We start from the raw sequence: 23,289 nt of genomic DNA on the forward strand, positions 1-23,289 counted from the left end.
AACGCCTGTGCCTGCTGCCCGCCATGAGGCCATGGCCGCTGGCTCCTCCAGGCTCCCTGTGGGTGCTGGGAGAGGGCAGCTCATCGTCGGCTCCTTTTCAACCAGTTAGCTGGGCCTAGTTCTCTAGTTCCTGAGTCAGGCTTAAACCCTGTGTACAGGTCATGCCTTCCCGGTGCCGCCTTCTCTGGCTGTGGTGGTTTCTTTTCTTAGTGGCTGGTTTAAACCTCTTTCCTTGCTTTTGCACTGGCCGAGCCATGGCCAGGCCAACTGCTGACCCCTGCTGGCCTCCGGGGACACGCTGCACAGACCCGACGGGCCAAGGTCTTCAGTCCCCAGGCCCACCTTCCCTCCCTTTACCTGCTGGTGGCTTTTTATCAACTTTAACCCCTCCCCCAAAACCTCCTTTTCCACCTGGAGTTGGTAGCGTTCTCCGAGTCAGGACACTGTCCGAGGAGTGAGGCTCCCAGGCCTCCCCCCAGGGAGTGCACCCGAAGCTGCATGGTCTCCCCTGTGAGCCAGTGAGCAGGGTAAGGACCCTGGGTCGGCTCCCTCCTTCCTAACTCCACTTCGTTTCCCTGACACAGCCCATACTCGGGAGGGGGCATCAAGCCCTTCATACAAGAAATGCATGGTAGCTTCTAGAACAGGCCAGGCTCCATCTTCAGTCTGATCAAAGCGGTGTGATCTGAGCCGAGGCTTCCCTCTAGCCGTCTGCCCTTGGGCAGCAGACACGGGGAAGGCTGGGTCCCCTCCGCCTGGTCACAAATCAGGAAACACAGTATGTGTTCAAGAAGCCCCATTTCGCCTCCCTGAATGCTGCACGCCGCTGAGGCCCAGTTCACAAACCCCCTCTTCCAGGAAGCTGTCCCTTTGGGCCATCTGAGCACTGACCCTCGCAGCTGGCACAGAGGAGAGGCCAGTCTGTCTCCTCCACTAGATGACCGGAAGTGCCGGCCTGTTCCCTTTTCTCCACAGGGCCCAGCACACAGGCCAGAGCAGGCTTCATAAACTCATCCTGTTAAATTGCAGATTCTGACTCAGTGGGTATGGGCGGCCCAAGCCTGCATGTAACAAACCCCGGGCAATGCTGCTGGGCCTCGGCCTCTCCTGGATCATCGAGGGTGGGAGCTCAGCGCCTGCTGAGGGCTCTTAACTGTAGGCGTGCGGGGTTTGGGGTGGGGGCGCAAATGTGTAGATGAATGAGTACCTAAGAACCAGAGGAATGAGCAGCAGCAGGCCTGGGCTCCGCCTTGAGATGGAGAACAGGCACAGGCCTTCGGCAGACACGGGTGTGGGGGCAGCAGGGGCACTGTGGGTCCCCTCCCCACGGCCCGTTTCCCTCGTTATTTTCTAGAGTACAGTATCCAGAAGGTTTCTATAAAGCCTTTTTGTTTTTATTGCACATCATATAAAACGAACTGCACTGTATTTAAAACAGACAAGACGTTCACAAGGACACAGAGACCCAAACTTTTCTTCTTTTCCAGCCCTCACCTGCACTCCACAGGCGGCTACAACACATACTGGTGGAACCAGTTAACAAAGAACATGCTTATTTGGGGGGCTTCAGAGCTGTACTGGGCCTTCTGTACTGTCCAATTCAAAGACTGCTGGTGACAATGACAGGTGTCTGGGCAGGACAGCTGGGCCAGCAGAGCACCTGGGGCCTGGCAGTTCAGGGCCTGTGGACAGCTGGTCTGCTGGTGGAGGCTGGGATTACAGCCCAAGTGCTGAGAAGGAAGACATGGGCAGGGGCAGCCTGGACCCAGACATCCACGTCAGGACACGGACACCTGTGACTAGTGGGCAAAGAGAGTGGAAAACGCAGCTGAATCAGGCCTTGCCCTGGCCAGCTGGCAGTGGCCCACCCCCTCCTGAAACACATGGGGCCCAAGGGGGTTAAAGGGAGACAAACTGCGGGCACCAATGGAGGGAGGGGCCAGGGCCCCTAAATCCAGCAGATGACACACTCCAAAGGCCACTCTAGGATATGAGGTCAAGAGGAAGCCGATCTGGGTTGGTGCTGCCGTTATTCACAGGGGGAGCGGTATGGTCAGAAAGCTCAGAAACACTGTGGGGGCCTGGCTGGCTGGCTGACGGGGGCTGCAGACCCTCACAGGCTGCTGATGGCCTGGGGTTGGGGGCGGGGGACAGGCCCGCGGGTTCTGACCCCCGTCTTCTTGCTCATGGGCTGCCGTCTCTTCCTCTCAGGCTTCGCCTTGCGGGCGGCAGCTGTGGTGAAGGTGATGCACTGGGTGTCCAGGAAGTCCAGCAGCTTCCCCGTGGCCACGTGGATGCCTTGATGCTTCAGCTCGGCCTGTAGCTCTGCCAGCTCCAAGGGCTGGTACAGCAGGACCTTGCGGTAGAGGGCTGGCTTGGAGCAGATGTAATGCCTCACGGCCTCCTCTGTGGCCGCTACCTGGATGGCCGCCTGTGAAGCACTGACACCCTCCTCGTCCTCCTCATCTTCTCCTGCAGACTCCAAGGCCGCTCCAAAGTCACAGGAAGAACTGAAAAGAACCAGACAATAACACCTAGCAACACCCCTTCTTTCCGGCCTCCACCCCGAGACCAGGAGCCTCTTTGAGGGAAGGAGTGTGTTTCTTTGTCCCCTGCGGAGCCCGGCACATGGACGACCCCCGGGGCAGTAGGAAGCCCCAGGCTGCTGTGTCCCTGGCACTCTAGCTGCCGGCCTGAGCGGGATCGCACCCTCAGCCAGAATCTAATGCTGAGGGCAGCTGTGCTAGGCTGGCCCTGCTTGTGAGAGAGGATGTGGCCCTGTCCTTCCATCTGGTTACCTTTGTGAGCTGCAGGAGCTGTCACTGCTGTCTACAGAGGTGGCCATGGATTCCTGGGAGGCCGGTAGCTGGGTGTCACCATCAGGGCCTGGAGGGCCCTCCTTGGCTGGTGACGTGCTCAGGGCAGGGACCCTTCCACCAGGCTGTGTCTTTTGATGTTGGGGGCCCTTGGTCTTAGCAGGTCCCTTGGACCTTTGGGGAAGGGAGCCAGAAGTGGCCTCCAGCTGGGTGCGGCCAGCTGCCCTTGAAGCCTTAGAGGTCTTGGTGGTGTAAGTCTGGCTGCAAGGAGCCTCCAAGGGCACCTGTGAGGACTGGCTCTCTTCCTCAGAGTCTGACTCCAGTATCTGGTGAGTGTACTGGAATATCTCCTTCAGTTTCAGGACCATTTGGCGTTTGGGCAGAGGGCGGACCCCAAACCTGAATGGGAAAACAGATGAACGTCAGCAAAGAGCAAACAGGTATTAACTAATTAAACTAGTGGCTTTATGTAACTGAATCTTAAATGCCTGACTTAAGAGCATTCAGAGGTCGGTATCTATCCTGCATACCCACTGAGCTGACTCAGGAATATTCCAGAAAGGCCATTCCCCCTGAGTTCTGAGTGATGGTGGTAGCAGTGACCTCCCCAGTGTCCAAGGCAAACAGCAGAATTCATTGGAATGTGAGTTTTGATGTTCTTTTAAAAAATCAGCTCTCCCTCCTCAGACTGTTAAGGCAAGGGTACCATTCCCATCCACATGGCACATGGAGACCTGCCACCTGATGGGTGACCTGGAGGAGTGTCATTTCTTGGCCCTAAGTCACCTGGGGAACAGTATGTGGAGAGCTGGGAGTCACGCACGGCCCCCCACCAGCCAGAGGCTCCTGCCACCAGAGCCCAGGGTGCCGTTCTGCTCCCCACTTCACTAAGCCTGGACATAGGTGCAGGAGGGAGGGTCTGCTCAGAGCAAGCTTTCCAGAACAACACCAACCTGTCCAGTTCTTTCTTCAGCACCGGGGTCTCCATGATGGAATACCTTGGCATTGGGGTTATGGGCACTTCGGGGGGCAAGTTCTTCTTCCGGTTAGCACCTTCTGGGTAGAACAAAAGAAACATACGTTTCAGCACGAGGGCCCTGGATTTGCCTCTTCTGACCCTGATAGTGTCACTTAGAGAAATGCTGCCCTCGCTCCAGGACAGCAGTGATGTCCACCCTTCACTGTTTGACTCTGGAGTCACATCTTCCCATTGGAAAGCATCACACAGCACGCGGTGAGGGCCACGGGCTTATGTGGTGCTGATGCTGTGAAGGGCTCGAAAGCAGGTAGGCAGTTGCCAGGGGCTGGGGTGAAGGGGCAGTGGGGCGACTGCTAATGGGATGGGATTTATTTTGGGGTGATGAAAACATCCTGGAATTAGACAGTGGTAGAATACTGTACTAAAAAGCCATTGAATAGCACATTTGAAAGGGTGAATTTTATGATATGTGAATAACATCTCAATAATGCTGTTATTAAAAAAAATCAGTATTTTAAAGACAACTTAGGGACAACTTAAGTACATCTGGACTTTGGTTCTTATCCTGTTTATGAGCATGGAGTCCTTTGAGATGCCAATGAAAACAACAGGATCTGTCTTGTGAAAAATGCACAAGATTCTTTATATCATTTCAGAGAGTTTGTGACCCTCATGAATCTCCCCTCAGATTCTGACTAAGGTCCCCTGGCCTCAGGTCTCCTGCAGCGGTTCTCACACACCACCTGGGAACTTGTTAGAAATGCAAAATCTTGGTTACACAGCAGACCTCCTGAAGCAGCAGCTCTGGGATAGAGACTGGCCACCTGTGTTTCAAGAAGCTCTGCAGGCCATTCTGACGCCCACTCAAGGCTGAAAGCACTGGTTAGTGATGCCCAGCTGGTCTAAGATTTTAGGGGGACATGAAATGGCAGGACACAGGCAGATGCTCTGCCCATAGGCTCTGCTTCCTTGTCACCAGTCACGGCTCAGTGTCGCCTGGTCCCTTCCCAGACTCTCCCTGGATCAGTCCAGCTGGAGGGGATAGCGGTGGGGCAGCAGCACCTCAAGGGGCCGACACCAACACCGGGGGCCTTGATTTTCCCCTGTGACTGAAATGAGCTGGGAAGTGGGGTCCCTCCACCAGTGGGGCCGATAAGGCTCACAGCAGACCTCCCACACTCACCCCATCTGGTCTTTTAATTGAGATGAAATTCACATAACAAAATTTTAAAGTGAACAGTAGCACTTAGCACATTCAGTGTTGTGCAACCACCACATCTTTCTAGTTCTAAAACATTTCATCCCCCAAAGAAAGTTCCATGCTCGTCACTCCCTGTTCTCCTCCCCCCAAGCCCCTGGTGATCACTCATCTACTTTCTGTGTCTATGGCTTTGCCCATCTGAATGTTTCATATAAAAGGAATCATATAATACGTGGTGGCCTTTTGTGTCTGGCTTCTTTCACTGAGCAGCATGTTTTCAAGGTTCATTCTGCTGTATCTGTGTCAGTGCTTTATTCCTTCATATGGCTGAATAATATTCCACTGTATGTATGTGTGGACCACATTTCTTTATCCACTTATCAGCTGATGGACATTTGGGTTGTTTCCACCTTTTGGCTGTTGTGAATATTGCTGCTGTGAACATTTGTGTACAGGAGTCCTGACCTCAAATCCTTTGAATGTATATGTAGGAGTGGAATTGCCTGGTGGTAATGGCAATTCTGTGTTTGACTACTTGAGGAACCACACGTTTGCTCTTAAGGTGCACCTGAGGTGCCTATCACAGCCTCTCGGGAGGTGCTGGTTCACTATTCTGGAGCGGAGCCACAGACAGGGATCTTGAACAAGTACCCAGGCGAGCCACAGGATCCAGGCAGGTTTAGGAAGCCCTGACTTACTGGCTAAGGAGTATATGTTTGACAGCAGGCCGATCCTCCCCAACCGTGGAGTGGGGTCAGGCAGGCAAGGGGAGGGCTGGCCACGGGTCAGCAGGCCCTTTAGCATCACTGCCCCGCGCTGTCGTTACGACCCTCCACGCCCCTTAGTGTAAAACAGTGTAAAAGACTACACCCTCCCACTACTCACTTGGCGTCTGTAACTCTTGCAGTTTCTGGGCTCCATCCGCGCTCGGTGTCTGGGGCAGAGGAAGAGCCTCTGGGGGCTTCTGTTCTTCTCCATCCCAATCCTCCCACAGAGCTGAGTTCAGAAAGCTCAGCCTGCTGCTCCCAGGGGAGCCGGCCCCAGGGGATTTCTCTTGAGCCTTCCTCTGGCCAGTGCAGCTTCCTCGGATGGGGGTGGTGCCCAGCAGTGCTGGGGAGCGGCAGTCACCGCTGTCCGGGGCCCCCTCCACCCTACTGCCAGGGCTACTGGTGCTCAGGGGGCCGGTCCACTCGAGGTTCAGGTGGTCGATCGGAATTGGTGAGAGGGGCTCCACGTGCCAACACCAATTGTCGGCTGGAATCAGGGGGTCACTATCCGGCAGGGGGATGTTGCTCGCCTTCCGGGAGGCCACCTCCTGCTCCTCCTCACTGTCCTCAACCTCCACCACTTCACTCGCAGTGGCCTGAACCCCTGGGCTCGGTGCAGGCGGCGGGTGCCTCTGGAACTGCCCAGTGAGGTCAGCGAGGCCTCCTGAGCCGGGACGGGGAGCCAGAGGAGAAAAGTACTGGTGGCATCTGGGGTGGGGACTGGACGGGCTTCTGCAGACCTGCCTTCTGCTGTCAGGGCTTCCGGGAGCGACAGGGCCCAGGAGTGAGGATGATGTCTGAGGCACGATGACCGAAAACTTACTCATGGCTTCCAGTTCATCCCTGTTCTCTAACAGGGCCCTGGGCTTGGGCTGAGCCAGTGGGTCTGCTGAAGGCCTGGACCTGAGGCCTGTGATTTGGGTCTGCGATGAACAGTCGCGGCTTCTGCTAGCCAGTGGGGTGGCAGGCACCAGCCACGAGGTATCTGTCGTGCTGTCCTCGTCGCCACTGATCTTGGGGTCGCAGAACAGTTGGGGGGTCCCTCTGCCCCCGACAGAGCCCCGGTTCCCCAGCGGTCCCTCCACCTCCTGCTGTAGCGTGGGCTCTCTTCCTGGTGGGCTTTGGGAAGGTTCCTGCTCTGCATCGAGGTCGATGATGGAAAACAGCTCAGAGGACTTGGTGCTAACTTCAAGAACTTTCCTTTCTTCCGAGGGACCATTCAAACCTGACTTTATTTTGATTTGTTCCAGCTCCAGCTCTTCATCTGAATCCAATAAAAGGATAACCTCATCTTCTCTGTTCACGCTGGAAGGAGAGTTCTGAGACCTGGCACTCAAGCAGCCAGGTTCTGACTGGGTTAGATCCATGGGTGGTGACTTTTCTGGGGAGATCAGGACCCCTTTACCTCTGTGTTCCAACACGGAACTACATTCCTTGTCTTTCTGGCCTGGATCTTTATGTGACATGGGAAGGCTTCTGGCCCTCTTTGGCTTCAGTGATGAGTTCTGGGAGGCCACCCTGGAAGCTGTGCCCTGCAACTGGGGTGTTGGCAGGGACAGGTCACTGGTGTGACGAGAACGAAGATGTGGCCGGCAGGGACTCCTGCCTTGATGGGGCTGTGATGGGAAGAAGGGTGAGTGTGAGGGAGGTGCCTGCTGGCGAGCAGGGGGATGGGAACTCTCTATCTCCCTTTCCCATACGGTGCAGTTTCCTTCCTTGCGATCACTTGTCATCTGGGAGGGTTCAGGGTATCCGGCTTGAGGCGATGAAAAGGACTGTTCATCAACATCAACTGAGCACAAAAAGGTGCTTTCCTGCTTCTCTGCCTGACCCTGGGCAGGGCTGGAAGAGTAGGGAAGAGCCAGTGCTTCCTCTGGGGACTCTGCGTTCTCCTCCCGGTCCAAACCCCGGTCCCCGGGGGACAGGCGTGTGGACTGTCTCATGTTTTTCCATTTGTCTGGGGCCTCATCTCTTCCTTGCCCAGATGATTCCATCTGCTCTGCATTTTCTGACTGTTCTTTATTGTGAACGCTTGTGAGGATTCCCCCAGAAACTGGACCGTCCTCCCTGAGCTGGTCAGCTTCTTCCTCCATCGCTGGAGCTTTCTCCCACTGGAGCAGCTTTCGCTGAGTAGCTGCAAATTCATAAATTTCTTCCATCTCTGCCTCATTCACCTTTTCTCTGTCTTCTTCTCGGCCCTCGGATTTCAGCAGAGCCTCTGCTTCCTCCTCCTCACCCCGCCACACCGACCGCAAGAGTTCTTGGAAAGTCTCCACTCTGCTTTCACAATCCTCGTCTTCCTGCTCCTTCTGCTGTCCACCCTCTGCATCCATCAGGACGGGCACCTGTTCGCACAGGTGAACAAGCTCAGTCACGCCAAACCTGCAATGGGAAAGCCATACGTCACCCCACCCTGCGCAGAGGCGGCAGCTGGGTGTCCAGGTGCGGGAGGCTTGGGGCAGGAGCCCTCACGGGGAGGACGGCCATGACTCACCCTGGCCTTTCCCCTGCTCCCCTACGGAGACGGTTCCCGTGCTCATGCCCAGCTATGCCCCAGGCTGCTCAGTTCTAGAAACAGAGCCTTCAAGGAGGGCCACTAACCCTGCTGTGCAGGCCCAAGTGCAGGCTGAGGGGAGATGGCAGGGATGGGTGGTGCTGTGACCGGGAGAGCACCCAAAGCGCTGTGACTGATGCAAACCGGGACACCCAAACCTGTCACGGGTCAGCCAGGCCTAGGGCCACACCAGCCTGCCGCCTGCTTGACGGCTCTGTGGTCTAATTGGTACCTTTGAAACTCCAGAGGCTGAGCCCATCCTTCCCAATAATGCACCTGAGAAATGAACAAGGTTTCATCCCAGAGGCCCTCGAGGCTTATCAGGAAGTAAAACACCTATTTTTGCTGAGCTACCTGCCACCTCTCCTGACATACTGGTGTGGACAAACCAGGTAGGTGCAAACTCATGGGAGTTAGATCAAGCATCCCACTCACTTCCATTTTCTGGGACTTGGGAAAGGACAGCTGTTGTTCAGCTTTGGTGGCAGAACCACCAAGGAGTGGCAGTGTTTGGGGGCTGAGGTTGGGACCACCCTCTCATCACGCCCAGGGATCGAAAGCCACGGGGCCCTCCTCAGCCGGCACTTGGCTCTCCTGCAAGCGTTCATTCTGGCCAGACTTCCAGTCAATACACCCTGTTCAAGGTCACCACCGGGTATAAATGGGGGATTAAAAGGTACAGGAAGGACTCAGCCCTGACCTTCCCACAGGCCACCAACCAGATAATCCTTGTCAGTTAATGTCAAAAGCTGTGAAGTAAATGGGAAGAACAATCCGGACCTGTGGGCCAGAGAGCTCAGGTCAGGGGCCAGGTGGGGAGTAAGGGCAGTGTCCGCAGCATAGAGGTAACGCAGGAACACCCGGGCGGCCTCAGCGCTGACGTCACTCAGCAGAACGCGCTGGGTCCTCATGTCACCATCTTCTATTGCAAAGAAGCCTTCACTGTTTACCTGAGGGAGAAACGCATGCAGAGGAGTTACCGATCGGACAGTTGTGACTTGGGGCGAAACAGACCTCAGAGAGGTTCTGGGAGCCTCTGAGCTTGTCCCAGGACAGGTATTAGCCAGTGTTGCTCCATTTAGTTGGCCAGGAATTCTGCAGGTTAGGCCACAAAACTTGTCTGTTTCCAAAATCAAGTCAGTGATAGATGCTCAAGAACCCAGTCAGTCCCCTCTTGACAGGCATATCAAAGGCACTAGAACTTTCTGACGAGACTGACAGCAGTTTCTGGGATTCCTGCAATGCGATGTTCAAGTCAAATGCACAATGGCACAGAAATGTCGCAGTAGCTCGAGCTTAACAAGGTTGATTATAACACTTTACAATTATGCAAATAGAGGAAAAGGAAACAATTCTGGGGAGAAAAGGATTTTTATTCAACAGAACAAGAAATCTGATGTTTCCCAAAGCTCATCTCCTCGTAGAGCTTCCTGACCTCAAACCTGTCTTCTCCATGGAAGCATAACCTTGATGGCAACAGAGGAAGAACATTCCAGGGCAGTGGGAGGAGAGCCGGGGTTGGGGGAGGAAAGGGGGCAGGAAGACAGAGGGAGAGGCAGGGCACAGAGGGAAGAAGAGGGGAGGAGGGAGAGGAGGGGGGAGGGAAGGGGGTGGGGAGGCAGCCTGACCGCACACTTACGTGCTGCATGAGAAGTGGGCATCGGGCATAGAGCACAAACTTGTGGGCATAAAGCACCTCCCCACCGTCCATCTGAAACTGGATGTCGCTGAGGTGTGGGTTGTTGACCATGGCACCGAAGTCGGCCACCAGCAAACTGCGGGCGAGCTGAAATGACAGGGGGAGAGCGGCCACTGCTGCCTGTCGCCCACCTAACTGTGCACACCCAACTGACGGGGTGCAGGTGGCCAGTCAGGGCCTCGTGCTGCTCCCTACAAGGTCCAATGTTGGGCTCCACCTTTAAGTTACCTTTAGGCCCTCAGGGACACAGAACAGCAAAACCCAGTCCTTTCTAAAAATCTCCATCACACCCAATTCCCTGGCCTAAATGGGAGCCCCAGCCCATGGAGAGATGTGCTTGACGGCAGCATCAGCACCTGCTGAGGGCTCCATGGGCCAGGTGGCGTGCGGCCCCACAGGAAGCTACCAGCCTAGCCTGCCGCGACAGATGGGACCTGAGCCCAAGCAGTTACGGGGCCGGCCGAGGAGCTCCGTGTCCCTCTCTGACACGTGCCACGTCTCTAGGGAGACCTTGGTGAGAAGTGCTTGGCTGATACCAATGCACTCACGGGATGACACCCACCCTAAGGAAAACCCAGCTTCTAACCCAGTTCGTCACCAACACAGAACACAAACTATTAGCTGGAGGCCTCCAGGACTCACACATGAGGGCACAGCAAGTTCTGAACGAGTGAATGGAACTTTGAGAGATGGATGCACAGAGCCGTTGGCTGAAGTGAGGCACCCTCACCGAGCAGGGGTGCTCCGCAGGCCCCAGGACAGAGCAGGCTCCCAGGGCCGGGCTACTGAGGTGCCCCAGGGTTCAGCAACAAAAGGGACAACTGCCTCATGGCAAAGCCCCGCTCAGTTCAAAGCCCGTCAAGGGGATCAGTGGACTCGAGCAGGGGCCTAGAGGCTGGCAGTGAGCTGGCAGCACTGAACACACAACAAGCCCTTCGGCCAAGACCATGGATGGAGCCGGGACAGGGCCAGACATTCTTACCGAAGCCTGGCTGCTCCTCTCCAGGCACTTCTCCTTGTCTGGCAGGACAAACCCAGTCAGTGGAAGGCTGCTGGGCGACAAGTCCATTCCTGAGAGGAGGATTCGCAGGTTAAAAGAACAGCACCTCCTGGCAACATCAACCACCAGGGAAAGAGCATCACCTGGGCTGACCCAAGGACGTCTTCATGGAAAGCGAACTGCCCACAGGCCACCTGCACCACCACCCCCTCCCAACAGAGAGGGACTCGGGAGAGAAAGAGCTGAAATCAGCCCTCATGACCACTCGTTCTGGCAAAAGGCTCTGTCCTTGGTCAAAGTTGAAGGAAGACTGTGACAAACTCACCTAAATCACATTTACCTTTGAGGAAAAATGAAAGCACCTAGTGAGACTACATTCTCCCTGTCACATGGGGATGAGCCTGGCAACATCGGATCTGAGCAGCTCTCACTGCCCTGGTCCCAGGGAGAACAGGCCCCAGTGGCCAGTGTCTCACCTGTGGCGCCTCCTGAGCCGGCCGGGCCCCCACTGCAGGGCCACGGGCTGGCGCTCAGCCCCTCTCCTGCCAAGTCCAGGAGGTCCTGCAGGGCCTGATGCTCCCTCTGGCTGGCGGAGGGCGCTGGGCTCAGGGGGCTATGGCCCACAGGGCGGGTGCCATGGACGGCAAGGGGTGTTTGCACGCCAGGCTCTGGCTTCTCAGGCAACTCCAGTGGCAGCGTGGGCTCCTGTGTGAGGCCCTGAAAGAAGTGGGAGAGCCAGAGTGAGCGTGCGGCCACCACAGCAGGCTCCCCAAGGGTGTGAGCCCCAGCCCAGAGCGACCCTGGGAAGCTTGTCACCATTGCCACCTGTCAGCAGGCTCGTCTGTCACGGCAGAGGCCATGCCTGTGGCCTCCACATCTGCAGAAGGGTTCCCAGGGCCCCCGCCCTCCTAGTATCGTCTGAATTGCTTCAAGCGGGTGAGTACCAATTCCAGACACCTGCATAGGCCAGCCTGGTTCCTGCCCCCCATCACAAGCAGGTCATACGCGGTCCGGGAGAAGGCCCTGGGACTCTGCATTTTAAACTCTCCAGGAACATAACACACTTGGGAGCCAGTGGTCTCCCTGTTCCTACCAGGGAAACCATCTGGTTGCTGCAAAGAAAACACGCTAGACCACACACGATGCTCCTTGGCTTCCCCCTCCTCCCATCTTCCTCCAACTTTCTGCTGCCACCCTCTCTCCTGAGCCCACCCGTGCCAGCTCGGAAGGGAGCACACCTCGGCGGGCCGCTGGGGCACCAGGGGAGGGACCAGGCTGGCCGTGTAGAAGGATTCCAGAGCCCAGGCCCCGGTCAGGGCGCTGCCCTCCCACAGAAAGTTCTGCTTTCCTACAGGTGGTCGAAGACCCCGCCTGCTCTTTTCCAGCTCTTCCTTAAAAATTCTGCTCGCAGGAAGCGGTGGCGTGCCAGACAGCTCCAGCTCCTCTGCCAAGAGCTGGGCCACGCGATCCTCCATCTGTCTCCCTGTGGTCTCCACGTCCTGGACTAACAACTGCGGGGGCGTAACGGGGGCTTTCTTCTTGCGACTCTTCTTCTCTAGAGCTAAACAGAAGCAACACGGAGTCATCCTCCCCCCGAGGCCTCCAGCTGCTCCTTTAGCGGCTGCCGTGCAGCGAGGCTCCCCCGGCACCACCCTTGACCACACGTACCTGCTCCCGGTCTCGTCCTCTCAGAAAAAGCGTTTCCCAGCCTGAGTGCCGCCGGCACAGCCTTCTGCTCCATCTCGGACCGGGACAGAGCCATGGCCACCAGCAGGTCCTCGGACGGTGCCTCGGGCTTGGCGACCTTCCGCCTCTTCTGCGGCTCCTTCTTGGCAGTGGCTCCCTTCCGCTTCAGACCTCCAGCGTGATCCCTGAGGCTTAAAAGGCAGCCACACCAAAAGGTTAGTGAGGCTAGAGATGCGAGCACTTCCTGTTCTGAGGTGGTCCCCACTGGACCTGAGAAGGCTCACCCTTTCTCCTTGGTAGGGGGCGCGAGAGAAAAGGGATAAATGTGCAGACAGAAGCATCAACGGCTTCTGTACTCAGTCACTGCGCTCACTCTGTGCCTCACGTGAGCTCGCCTGATCCTGGGCCATGAGTTCAGCACAGTCCAGACACGGGAGGGTCTGGGTCCTTCCAGGTGATGCTGCCCAGCAGGGTTCTTGGCAGACACACAAAGCCGACAGCAGCACCCGCATACCCCAGACGTGGCCAAACCCTTCTGGTGGAGTCAGCTACCCGGATTCCACCCACTTCTGCCCATCCATACCTCAGATGCCCTGAGGCGGACCCGGCCACATTGGCCGTGAAAAGATTCCTTCCCTCCTGCAGGTTAGGCCACCAATGTGGTCAGCTGACTCAGAGGTCAACGTGCAACATGTCATTTGGGTTGGAGGATATTTAAAGGACTTTCTGGCTGGAGAGAACCTACACTGCCTGGTGAATTCCAACAGTCTGGGCGAGAGGTGGGAGGTAAAGGTGAGACAGATGTAGATTGCAGACCCAGGACCACCTTCCCTGCACCTCAGGGCAGTGTGCGGGAAGCACCTCTGGTTTGGGTAAAAGCTCGTGCTCTCCACCGGGCCAGGGATGGCTCCGGAATCTCAGGTATCACCTCAGAGATCTCAGCGAGCCCTAATTCAGTTCCAAACTCCTGGGAACCCTGCACAATAACCACAGCCTCCAAGAGGGGAAGAAGCCACCCTAACCTCCAGGCCCTGCTGGCAGCTGCTGCAGACTGTACCTCGGCCCAGCGGGCAGGGCCTGGGCTGAGGTGAAAGCACGCGAGGGGTGCAGGAGCAAGTGGGGTGCTCTCACCAGCATGTGTGCCCTGGCTGGGGAGCTCTGACTGCCCCAGAGTCAAAACACTCTGGGCTTGGCCGTATGGCAAGCAAGGCTCTTCGTTTGCTGTGGTTTTCTACCTTCTTCCAGAAGGACCCACACACATCTTGTCTCACTTCTTGGAGGTATTTAAAAAGCAGATATATTTTATCTGAGTAGGCAGCTTCAGTCTAGTCCTGCCAAAAGGCAAGCAATAGCTTAGATGACATCTATTCTAAGGACTTAAGGCTTCTGAATCTGTGATGCTAGTGTTGATGTGCTAAAATATGGACAGGCTTGCAGCTAAGAATCGACCACCCAGTCTCAGCACTGGCCCCCTTCAGAGGCCCATCACCTGCGTGCAAGGCAATGGCTGGAACAAACAGAGCCACTGCCCTCAGCCTTCCCTTTGCCCTCAGGAGCTGCCGAGAGAAAGAAGTCCCGAACCTACAGAAGTCCAGGGCCCGTGCTACTCTGTTCCCTGTAACACTGGGACCTACCCAGGCATCCACAGCGGCAGAGGCGATGTGGAGGGAAGCAACCCTCTGCCACTTGTTTGCCTGTGGTTTGCATGCCAAGCACTTGTTTCTGGGTATCAGCAAGGCCTCCTATTCAAACACTTAAGCATTTAATTCATGCAAAAAAATAGGCCTATGGTTCTGTCTCATCAACTTGTTGAGCTATGCTGAGTAGTCTTACATTAATAGTATGAAAATCGGACTACACTGAGCTGGAAGCCATGCTGTACCCCACACGAAATGGATGAGGTGAAGAGAATTATCGAATTCTTAGCTGCTCAGGATGGTGGGGATGGGAAAATCTCAGGAAGGCCCTCGTGGAAACCAGTCCAATCCAACTGGTCCATTTCAAAGCCTCCGACGATAGAGATCTGTCCCCTCCTCAGTCCCTGTGGAGACTATGCCCAATTTCCTCCCAAAATATTTAATCTCCAGAATCAGAGAGGGCTCTGTTGTCCTCCAACACTACAAAAGGCCTTTTTTCTTTTTTTTTTTAAACAAATCAGAGTACTTTGATTTTTCTTCCTTTTCATCTGACTCACCTTGATGCCAGTGTGCCAGAGGCCCCCTCGGGCTGAGCTGTCTGCAGCCGCACGGCCTGGAGCAGGAGCTGCGGGCCAACCTCCATCTTCACCGCACACTGTTTCAAGTGACTGATTCTGCTCTTTGGGGTGAGAAATGGCTTGCCGCAAATTGGGCATTCAGGGATCTGAGGCACAGAAGGTCTCAGTGCCTTTTCAGCCTCGTCCAAGCACCTGGAGGAAGACAGCAAAGGTAGAAGAACCACCCTCCCTGGTAATATGATCGTAGATAGGGATTCATGTCAGCGTGGACGTGCTGTGGGACAAAGCCTGCTCCCCCTGAGCTGATCCCTCCACAAAGCCTACAGTCAGCCTCCAGACATTGAATTCAGGTTTCTGTTAGCAAAGGTGTCTGAAGAAAGCAAGGATACACTAAACATAGAGTCATGGGAGTAACCATATGGCACAGTGATTCTACTCCTAAGTATATGCCCCAAAGAGCTGAAAGCAGATACTCAAGGGACTTCCCTGGTGGTCCCAATGCAGGGGGCCTGGGTTCCATCCCTGGCTGGGGAACTAAGATCCCACATGCCGCAACTAGGCCCGCGTGCTGCAACTAGAGAAGCCCAAGTGCCACAACGAAGAGCCCACACAGCCAAAATAAATAAATACATTAAAAAAAACAACAACAGATACTTAAGCAAATACATGGAAAGCATGTTCACAGCAGCTCTATTCATAAAACCCAAAAGGTGGAGACAAATGTCCACCAATGGATGAATGAATAAACGAGATGTGGTCCATCCATACAGTGGAATATTATCTAACCTTAAAAAGGAGAAAAGCACTGACACAGCTACAACATGGATGACCCTTGCCAACACTCTGCTGAGCGAAGGAAGCCAGACACAAAAGGCCATATATTGTGTGAGTCCACTTATGTCCTGAACGGGCAAATCCACAGAGACATAAGGCAGATCAGTGGTTGCCAGGGGCTGAAGAGGGAAATGGGGGTGCCTGCTTAATGGGTCTGGGGTTTCTTTTGGGGGTGACGAGATATTATAAAATTGACTGTGGGGACTTCCCTGGTGGCACAGTGGTTAAGAATCCGCCTGCCAATGCAGGGGACACGGGTTCGAGCCCTGGTCTGGGAAGATCCCACATGCCGCGGAGCAACTAAGCCCGTGTGCCGCAACTACTGAGCCTGCGCTCTAGAGCCCGCGAGCCACAACTACTGAGCCCATGTGCCACAACTATTGAAGCCCGCATGTCCAGAGCTCATGCTCTGCAACAAGAGAAGCCACCGCAATGAGAAGCCCGTGCACCACAACAAAGAGTAGCCCCTGCTCACTGCAACTGGAGAAAGCCCATGCACAGCAACAATGACCCAACGCAGCCAAAAATAAATAAATAAATAAATTTACAGGAAAAAAAAATTGTGGTGATGGCTGCACAACTCTGTCAATATATTAAGTAAACATGATTTTATTGTTCACTTTAAATGGGTGAATTGTATGGTATACGAATTATATCTCAATAAAGCTGTTTAAAAAGAAAAGCAAGGACAGATTGATACTGAGGTACTATCTCAAGATTCCCACCATGGCCACAGGAGCCCCGGAGCTGGTCACACCCACGGGAGAGGTGACCGCAGACAGGTGACGGCCGAGCTGCTCCTACCGGTTCACGTGCTGCTCCCTCCGTGTCACGGTCATAGCCGAGAGGTTCTTTTGACAGATCTGGCAAAAGAACAACCCCTTCTCCTCCAGGCTGTCGTTGTGTGCGGATGCCCGTTCTAGCCCAAACTCATGCTGGAGGGCCAAGGCCACTGCAGCGTCGCTCTCTGTGGCAGGGAGCCTGGGCCCAGACCCTGTGGAGGCACAAGGACCCATGAGGACCAGCTTATCCTCAGATGTCGAGGAGCACGGACACTGGGCGTATCGTGAGGAATCCAGACCTGGCACCACTTGGCTCATGCATGGCCCCATCCAGGGAGACTGGACACCTAGTGGGTCCCTGAGAAGGGTACTCGTTAAACTTTAACAGGTACAGGGACCCCCAGAAGGCTGGTTAAAATGCAGGTCCGGAGGCTGGCACTCTGGGGGCCCAGGTGGAGCCTGAGATTCTGCATTTCTGACAACTCCAAGGCGAGGCTGATGCTGCTGGTCCAGGACCATTCTCTGAGCATCAAGGTACTAAAGAACTTGCCTTTCTTTTCCCATCTCTGCTAAAGTCAGCAACCCTGGGCATTCCAGGTTTATAAGGCTTCTATTCCAAAAAATCTAAGTTTTCTCTTCAAAGCTCAACCTTTCCTACTACTCTGACTTTTTCTTGCCCATCCTAGAAGAACCAGGTCAGAGTGAAATGCCATTCTCGGTTTTTCTCTGCATCAGACCAGAGGATGGACTGACTCTAATCTTGAGATGGCTCTCAAGGTGGTCATGCCCACTGCTGTGGCCCTCTGTCACATCTGACGTTGCTGGAGCAGACCCTCGGCACTCATGAGGGATATGCCCTGAGAACAAAGCCAGAAAAGCATCATACTTCATTTTGGTCCTATGTTTTTTTTAAACAAAGAAATGGTTTATCTCTCCTGAGTATTCCTGGGTATGATGTGATGATTTATGGAAACAACTGAGTCGCATGTACGGCAGGTGCTGGGCTTACGCACTGGCTGAGTGACTCCTCTGCACCCCTTGGTGCCACGTAGACCAAGGACCAACGCCACAGCAGATGTCACATCGCTATGTCACCTGCATGGACCTTTGGGGTAGCCTGGGAATCCTCAGTAATCCTGAGGTGAAATCTGCAGGTACAGTACCAGGAGACTATGTATTCACTAGCCATAAGTCTGTCAATACAGTTTCTTTCTATTTCTTTTCCTTTTGTATATTTTCACCAGGGATGAAAACTCCTGTTGTTTAGGGGATAAAGTGTAGTACCACCTGACATTACAAGCCTCAAGAGGTGGTGTAACATGCAGTGCACGGCACTTCCCTGCAGGAAAAGGTTAAATGACAGCAGGAGGAAACAAGCAAATCCAGAAAGGGGGGAATTTTCAAAGACAATTGTCCTGGACTTTTCAAGAAGTTAGTATTGTGAAAAAACAAGGACAAGACAAGGGGACTGGTCTACAGTCTAGACCAGAGAGACTACTGAGCCACAGCCACACGTGTGTGACTAATCCTCATTCAGAAAGAGAAGGAGTCCAGCTACAGAAGCTATCCTTGGGACAACCAGGGAAATCTGAATGTGAACTGATACCAGGCAGTGTTATGGAATCACTTGTGTTTATGGTATTGTGATTATATAGGAGAATCTAGGAGTGAAGCATCATGATGTCTATAACTTGCTTTCATATGGTACAGAAGAAACGTATATTTATAGAGACATAAAAAAATGTATGGCAAAATGTTGACAATTGTTAAATATAGGTTGAGGGCATAGGGACTTCATTTTAATATATTTTTCTGACTTTTATGAATGGGAAAATTTTGTAATAAAAAGTCAAAATTAAAAAAAGAGGAAGTGGTACCTTGTCAAAGAAGCTAAGTGAGAAATGACCCAAGGGACCCTCTGTTCTCTGGCGAGACAGAGTGGCAAAGGTAGAGCGCCACCCCCAGCAGAGACGCAATGAACACGGGCTCCTTCCTGACTCCCTTCCCCGAAAGTCAACCCTGTTGGGAAGACAGAGGACTCCCATCATACCGTTCCCTGCCATCATCTCTTGAGGGCCCTTTGGGACGTTTTCTTCAAGTGCAGCCTCTAGGGAGCACCCTTCTGAACCATGTTTCAAACGCTCGGGGTCTGCTCTCTTGAACTGCTGCATTCGCTGTAGCACCAGTTCTGCCGCCCGGGGTTTGGAGGGACTGGGCACCATCGCAGTCAGACAGGAAGGAGGGGGCTGGGAGCGGCTGTCAGGAGCGGCCTCTGGCAAGGAGGAAAACATTCATATGCGTCAGTTCTAGCCGGAGGAACCAAAGACTCTTCCAAAGTTTCAAATACCTCAAGTTTCAAAGGGGTGCTTTACTGACTAGTTTAGGTTTAAGTCTTTTTTTTTTTCCGGTATGCGGGCCTCTCACTGTTGTGGCCTCTCCCGTTGCAGAGCACAGGCTCCGGACACGCAGGCTCAGTGGCCATGGCTCACGGGCCCAGCCGCTAGACCGAGGCACGAACCCGTGTCCCCTGCATCGGCAGGCGGACTCTCAACCATTGGGCCACCAGGGAAGCCCTAGGTTTAACTCTTAAGTGTGAATAGTACTGATTGTTTTTTGGTAACCTCACTGTTTGTGGTAATATAAATACCCCTGTCATAAATATCTATGACAGGAGGGGGCATGGGGAGTGACTGCTATTGAACATGGGGTTTATTTCTGAGGTGGTGAACATGTTCTAAAATTAAGTAGGGGGGATGGCTGCACAACTCTGTGAATATACTAAAATCACTGAGCCATACACTTTAAAAGGGTAAATTTTATAGAATGTGAATTGTATCCCTATAAAGCTGTTATTAAAGAAATATTAATGACAAACACATATCTTTCTAGGTCAGAAGTTTTCCTTTAACTTGGTGTCTGTAGATGACCTCCGGGGGGGATCCACGAAGCCCCTGAAGTTATATGTCAATTTTGCAGGTGTGTTCGGGGGTGCAGTGTTCTGGGGGAAATCAAGCATAGCTTTCACTAGACTCTCAAAGGGAGCATGAAGGACCAGTAATGTTTCAGCAACATTAACGAAGCCTTACAACAGTTTCTTTACCACCACTGCACTGGGAGGTCATGCTGACCACATATTATTTAAGATCAGGAAGTGAAGGTGAGAAGAATTTAGAAACAGAACTCAGGAGCCCAAAGATCTTGTACTGTATTATATATGCAAGGCTGGTTTTCAGTTCTGCATGAAGAATGTATGCTAAGCATATGGTTTAGTACACCAAGGGCAGCGGGATAAGAAAGCTGCTTTAAACGAACAAACCAAAAAAAAAAAAAAAGAAGAAGAAGAAAAAGCAAAGAATAAAAGGTGTTTGGAGGAGAAAGGAAGGACAAGAATATTCTCCTGGGACTCAAACCCACACGGCACCCTCGTTCTACCTTTCAGCAGCCTAACCAAATTGGCTGGCCCACTGCAACTTAACCACTTTGGAATGAACTCAAGAAAGTGAGAGAAAAAAAAAAAAAAGGAAGTGAGAGAAGCAGCATTATATTCATGTTCATGTAACTCATGTCAACTGCGTGATGTAAACATTAATAGGAAACTGAAAGAGAAGAGGGTCCCAAATATATCATGTAGAAAATTCACACGGGTTATATTTTTTATGACTATTGTTTAAAACAGGAGTTGGCAAACTACGGTCCTCGGGCTGGCTGCCTGTTTTTGTTAAGTGAAGTTTTGCTGGAACACAGCCCATTCTATTACATACTGTCATAGGGAGTTGAGTAGTTTGCGACAGAGACTGTACAGGCTGCAAAGCCAAAAAAATTTACTAGCTGGCCCTTTTCAGAAAGTTTTCCGACCCCTGGTTTAAAATAGTACAAATCACCTCTGGTTTCCTCTCTGGAAAAGTTTTGGCAGCTGTTTCAGCTGGTTACCTGTCTGGGTGCTCCATGCACTGTCCTGGAGCACAGCAGAAGCATGCATGCCTCCCTCCCCATTTTCAGGGGGAGCCGGTTCACTCTCTGGCCACTTGGGTGCCCCTTGCTTTTGAGTCCGCAGGACCTGGCTGCCAGAGCGAGTTTTCCTCTTAGCGGGGCCTTGAAGGGTTTTGCTCTTGGAAGCAGGTGGTTTGGTCCTTTTCAGTTTGCTTCTTATCTGGATGCTGTTTGAGGCCTTTTGTGTCTTCCTTTCCCCCGACACTTCCTTGGGGCCATTCTTTTTCACCCTTTGGAAAAAGCTGGCACAGAGTTCCTTAAAGTCATCGTCTGACTCATCCATCATCTGACGGGTTTGAAGGCTTTCAGGCTGGTCTTCGGAGGAGTGAGGGTCAATCTGGGGGCATGTGGACAGATGAGAAAGTGAACCCGAGTGTGAGCCTAGCCAGGCCTCGTTCGCGCTCGCAGCTTCATTATGGCTCCTCTCTACTTCTCACTGAGGTACCTGAAGAGTCTGCACAATTGAGCAGGAAGTACTGCTCCCCCTGCCATAATGATTTAAAATGTCTTTCTTCAAATTGAACCTGTGTTAAACAGCACGTTTAAAGCTTACCTTTATTAAAGTTCACAGCTGAGAGCTTCTGTTGTCCAGTAGATGCCTCTGAGAGAGAGTACATGTGACCTTGGTGCTCAGGTGATTCTCCAAGATCTCCACGGTGATAAAGCACATTTGATTCATTTAATTTTTCACTCGTGGAAAACCAAAAGCATCTAAGTGTAACTAGACAGATATTGTCATTTTATGCCATTTCTTCCAGGAAGGTACGAGAGCATGTGGGGTATGAGAAAAGTCTCCAGAGGAACAATACCCCTGTCAAATAATCAGCTATAGCCTGGTTAGCACAAACTAACTGTCCTACAGGCTACCACAACACAACAGGGGAGAGGGATCTAAAAACCTGTCAAAGCATGTTCTTCCACAGGCAGAAAAATGTGTGCATCTTGGAAGAATATAGTTTTATTGAAGCCTAGGGAATAAATCCCATGAAGAGCAGTCACCACAGAAACAAGATGGCCCCGGAATCCAGAAAAACTATCTCTTAGGCCTGTGCTGGTCCAAGGCCTCCAGCTCTCAGAGGCTCTATCAGCAAGCAATGTAATGAGAGAGAAAAAGAGAGAATATGCACTTGAACGCTCACAAAGAAACAAAAGATAGGAACATAGCAGGCTCTCTTTCACTGATAAAACCAATTTTTCCAAATCAGAAATAGGTCACTTTTCATCCATTCTCGCACCCCAGCAACTCTTCTAACTCAGGTGACTAGAATGCTCCTCATATGCAAAGGTTGGGCCTTATGGGCATGATTATTTATATTGGTGCAGTTTAGTGGAGTTCAGAAATCAAAACTGAATAACCCAGTGGTAGAAAGTTCATTTCAAATACCATAATGAAATCTCCACTGTCCAAGTAATCCAATTAATCACCTAGTTTTCCAAAGCTGGGCAGACACACATACCTAAAATCTACTTTGCATGGCTGGCTCATTCTCATCTTACATCTCCTTAGAGAAGCTTGCTCTCCGTCTTTATCTAAGGGAACCCTCTCCGCTTCCATTATTTTCTATCATTACACACTATTTTCACAATGGTACTTATCACAAGTTATAATCACATGTAATAGATTTATTGACTGCTTACTGTATGCAGGCAGTGGTCCCAAGTGCTTTACAAGTCTAACTCGTTTAATACTTACAACTTTACTGGGTACTATCTATTGATGCCCTTTCTTTACAGCAAGGAACCAGGCACAAGAATGAGGAACTGACTCAAGTTGACACAGCTTTTCAGGTGGCAGGGCTGGGATCAAATCCAGGCAGTGTGGTTCCAGGGAATCAGTTCTTATATTTTTATTCATTTACTTGTTATCTGTCCCCTACTAAGCTCAAAACTTCAGGAGGGCACACACTCATCTCTATTTTGTATTCTCTTTGGCTGACAAGGTGCATGACTTGTAATAAGTGCTCGATAGTTATCTGTTGAATTAATTAACTGCAAATAGTTTGGTACAATAGGGAGCGAAGAGGAAAGTGGTGAGAGAGAAGACTGCGGGGAGAATCCGTGTCCGAGCGCCTGGGACGTTAGGCCAAGCAAACGGTTGGATGTCGGAGCTAGAACAAACTCCACCCTCCACACTGCCCTGAGTCGCCACATCTCTGCCGATACTACTTTAAAACGGTGCATCTCCTATAGGTGCTCAATCAGTATCTGCTGAAGGAAGTAATGGATCCTACGAGACGGCAATTTTCCAGAGGTCTGGGGACTGTGCCTACTCAGCTTTGTACCTACCGCGGCCGGGCTCACCGCAGACGCTGAAAAAAAGAATGGGCAGGTGCGGAGCTGACCCCCCGCCTCGCCCAACACACGGGTTGTCACCTGGGGAAGGGCTGCCAAGGACTCTGGCAGCTATAAAGACAGACGGCGAATTCCGATCGCTAGTCAGACCCCCGGGCTATGCCCCGTAGGTATCCGGACCCCCCCAACCCCTCTTCCGTTCAGACAGCCCTGGGCTCCTCCACCCAAGCCCGGGTCCTGCCTCTAACCGCGGCTGGCGGCGAGCGAGAAAGCCTCTTCGCCCTCAGAAGAGCGAGAAAGGCCCGAGGTGGCTGTACCGCCTCTCCCGGGTGCAGACTCCCGGCCCCAAAGCCCGGCTCCTCCTACCTCCGGCACCGCCGCAGCACCTTCTCAACGGAGACCAATGCGCCTGCGCATGCGCCACTTGGCGCCCCGGCGGCGAATTGCGTCTGCGCAGGCGCAGAGCGATCCACA

General features: G+C 52.9%; 1 protein-coding gene across 7 annotated transcripts; it reads right to left on the reverse strand.

The window, feature by feature from the left end:
* Window positions 1–1,386: 1,386 nt before the first annotated feature.
* SLX4 (SLX4 structure-specific endonuclease subunit) lies at window positions 1,387–23,272 on the reverse strand. Of its 7 annotated transcripts, XM_029220280.1 has the most exons (16): window positions 23,182–23,221; window positions 21,077–21,124; window positions 20,464–20,860; window positions 18,584–18,805; window positions 16,556–16,745; window positions 14,897–15,109; window positions 12,685–12,893; window positions 12,255–12,577; window positions 11,493–11,733; window positions 10,999–11,087; window positions 9,957–10,103; window positions 9,098–9,267; window positions 5,882–8,145; window positions 3,770–3,872; window positions 2,799–3,215; window positions 2,114–2,510 (listed from the first exon to the last, which is right to left on the reverse strand). In XM_029220280.1, exons 3-16 carry the CDS (start codon window positions 20,807–20,809, stop codon window positions 2,114–2,116), a joined length of 5,331 nt encoding a protein of 1,776 aa, XP_029076113.1. In that variant the 5' UTR covers window positions 20,810–20,860; window positions 21,077–21,124; window positions 23,182–23,221. The 7 variants fall into 7 exon arrangements, with proteins under 7 accessions (XP_029076115.1, XP_029076116.1, XP_029076117.1 ...); XM_029220281.1 differs by lacking the exon at window positions 21,077–21,124 and having other exon boundaries at window positions 23,182–23,272; XM_029220279.1 differs by lacking the exon at window positions 23,182–23,221 and having other exon boundaries at window positions 21,077–23,173.
* Between the last annotated feature and the right edge of the window lie 17 nt (window positions 23,273–23,289).

Source organism: Monodon monoceros, unplaced genomic scaffold (assembly GCF_005190385.1).
Source record: "Monodon monoceros isolate NGI ecotype Baffin Bay Population unplaced genomic scaffold, NGI_Narwhal_1 Super_Scaffold_13, whole genome shotgun sequence".
Lineage (NCBI taxonomy): Eukaryota > Metazoa > Chordata > Mammalia > Artiodactyla > Monodontidae > Monodon > Monodon monoceros.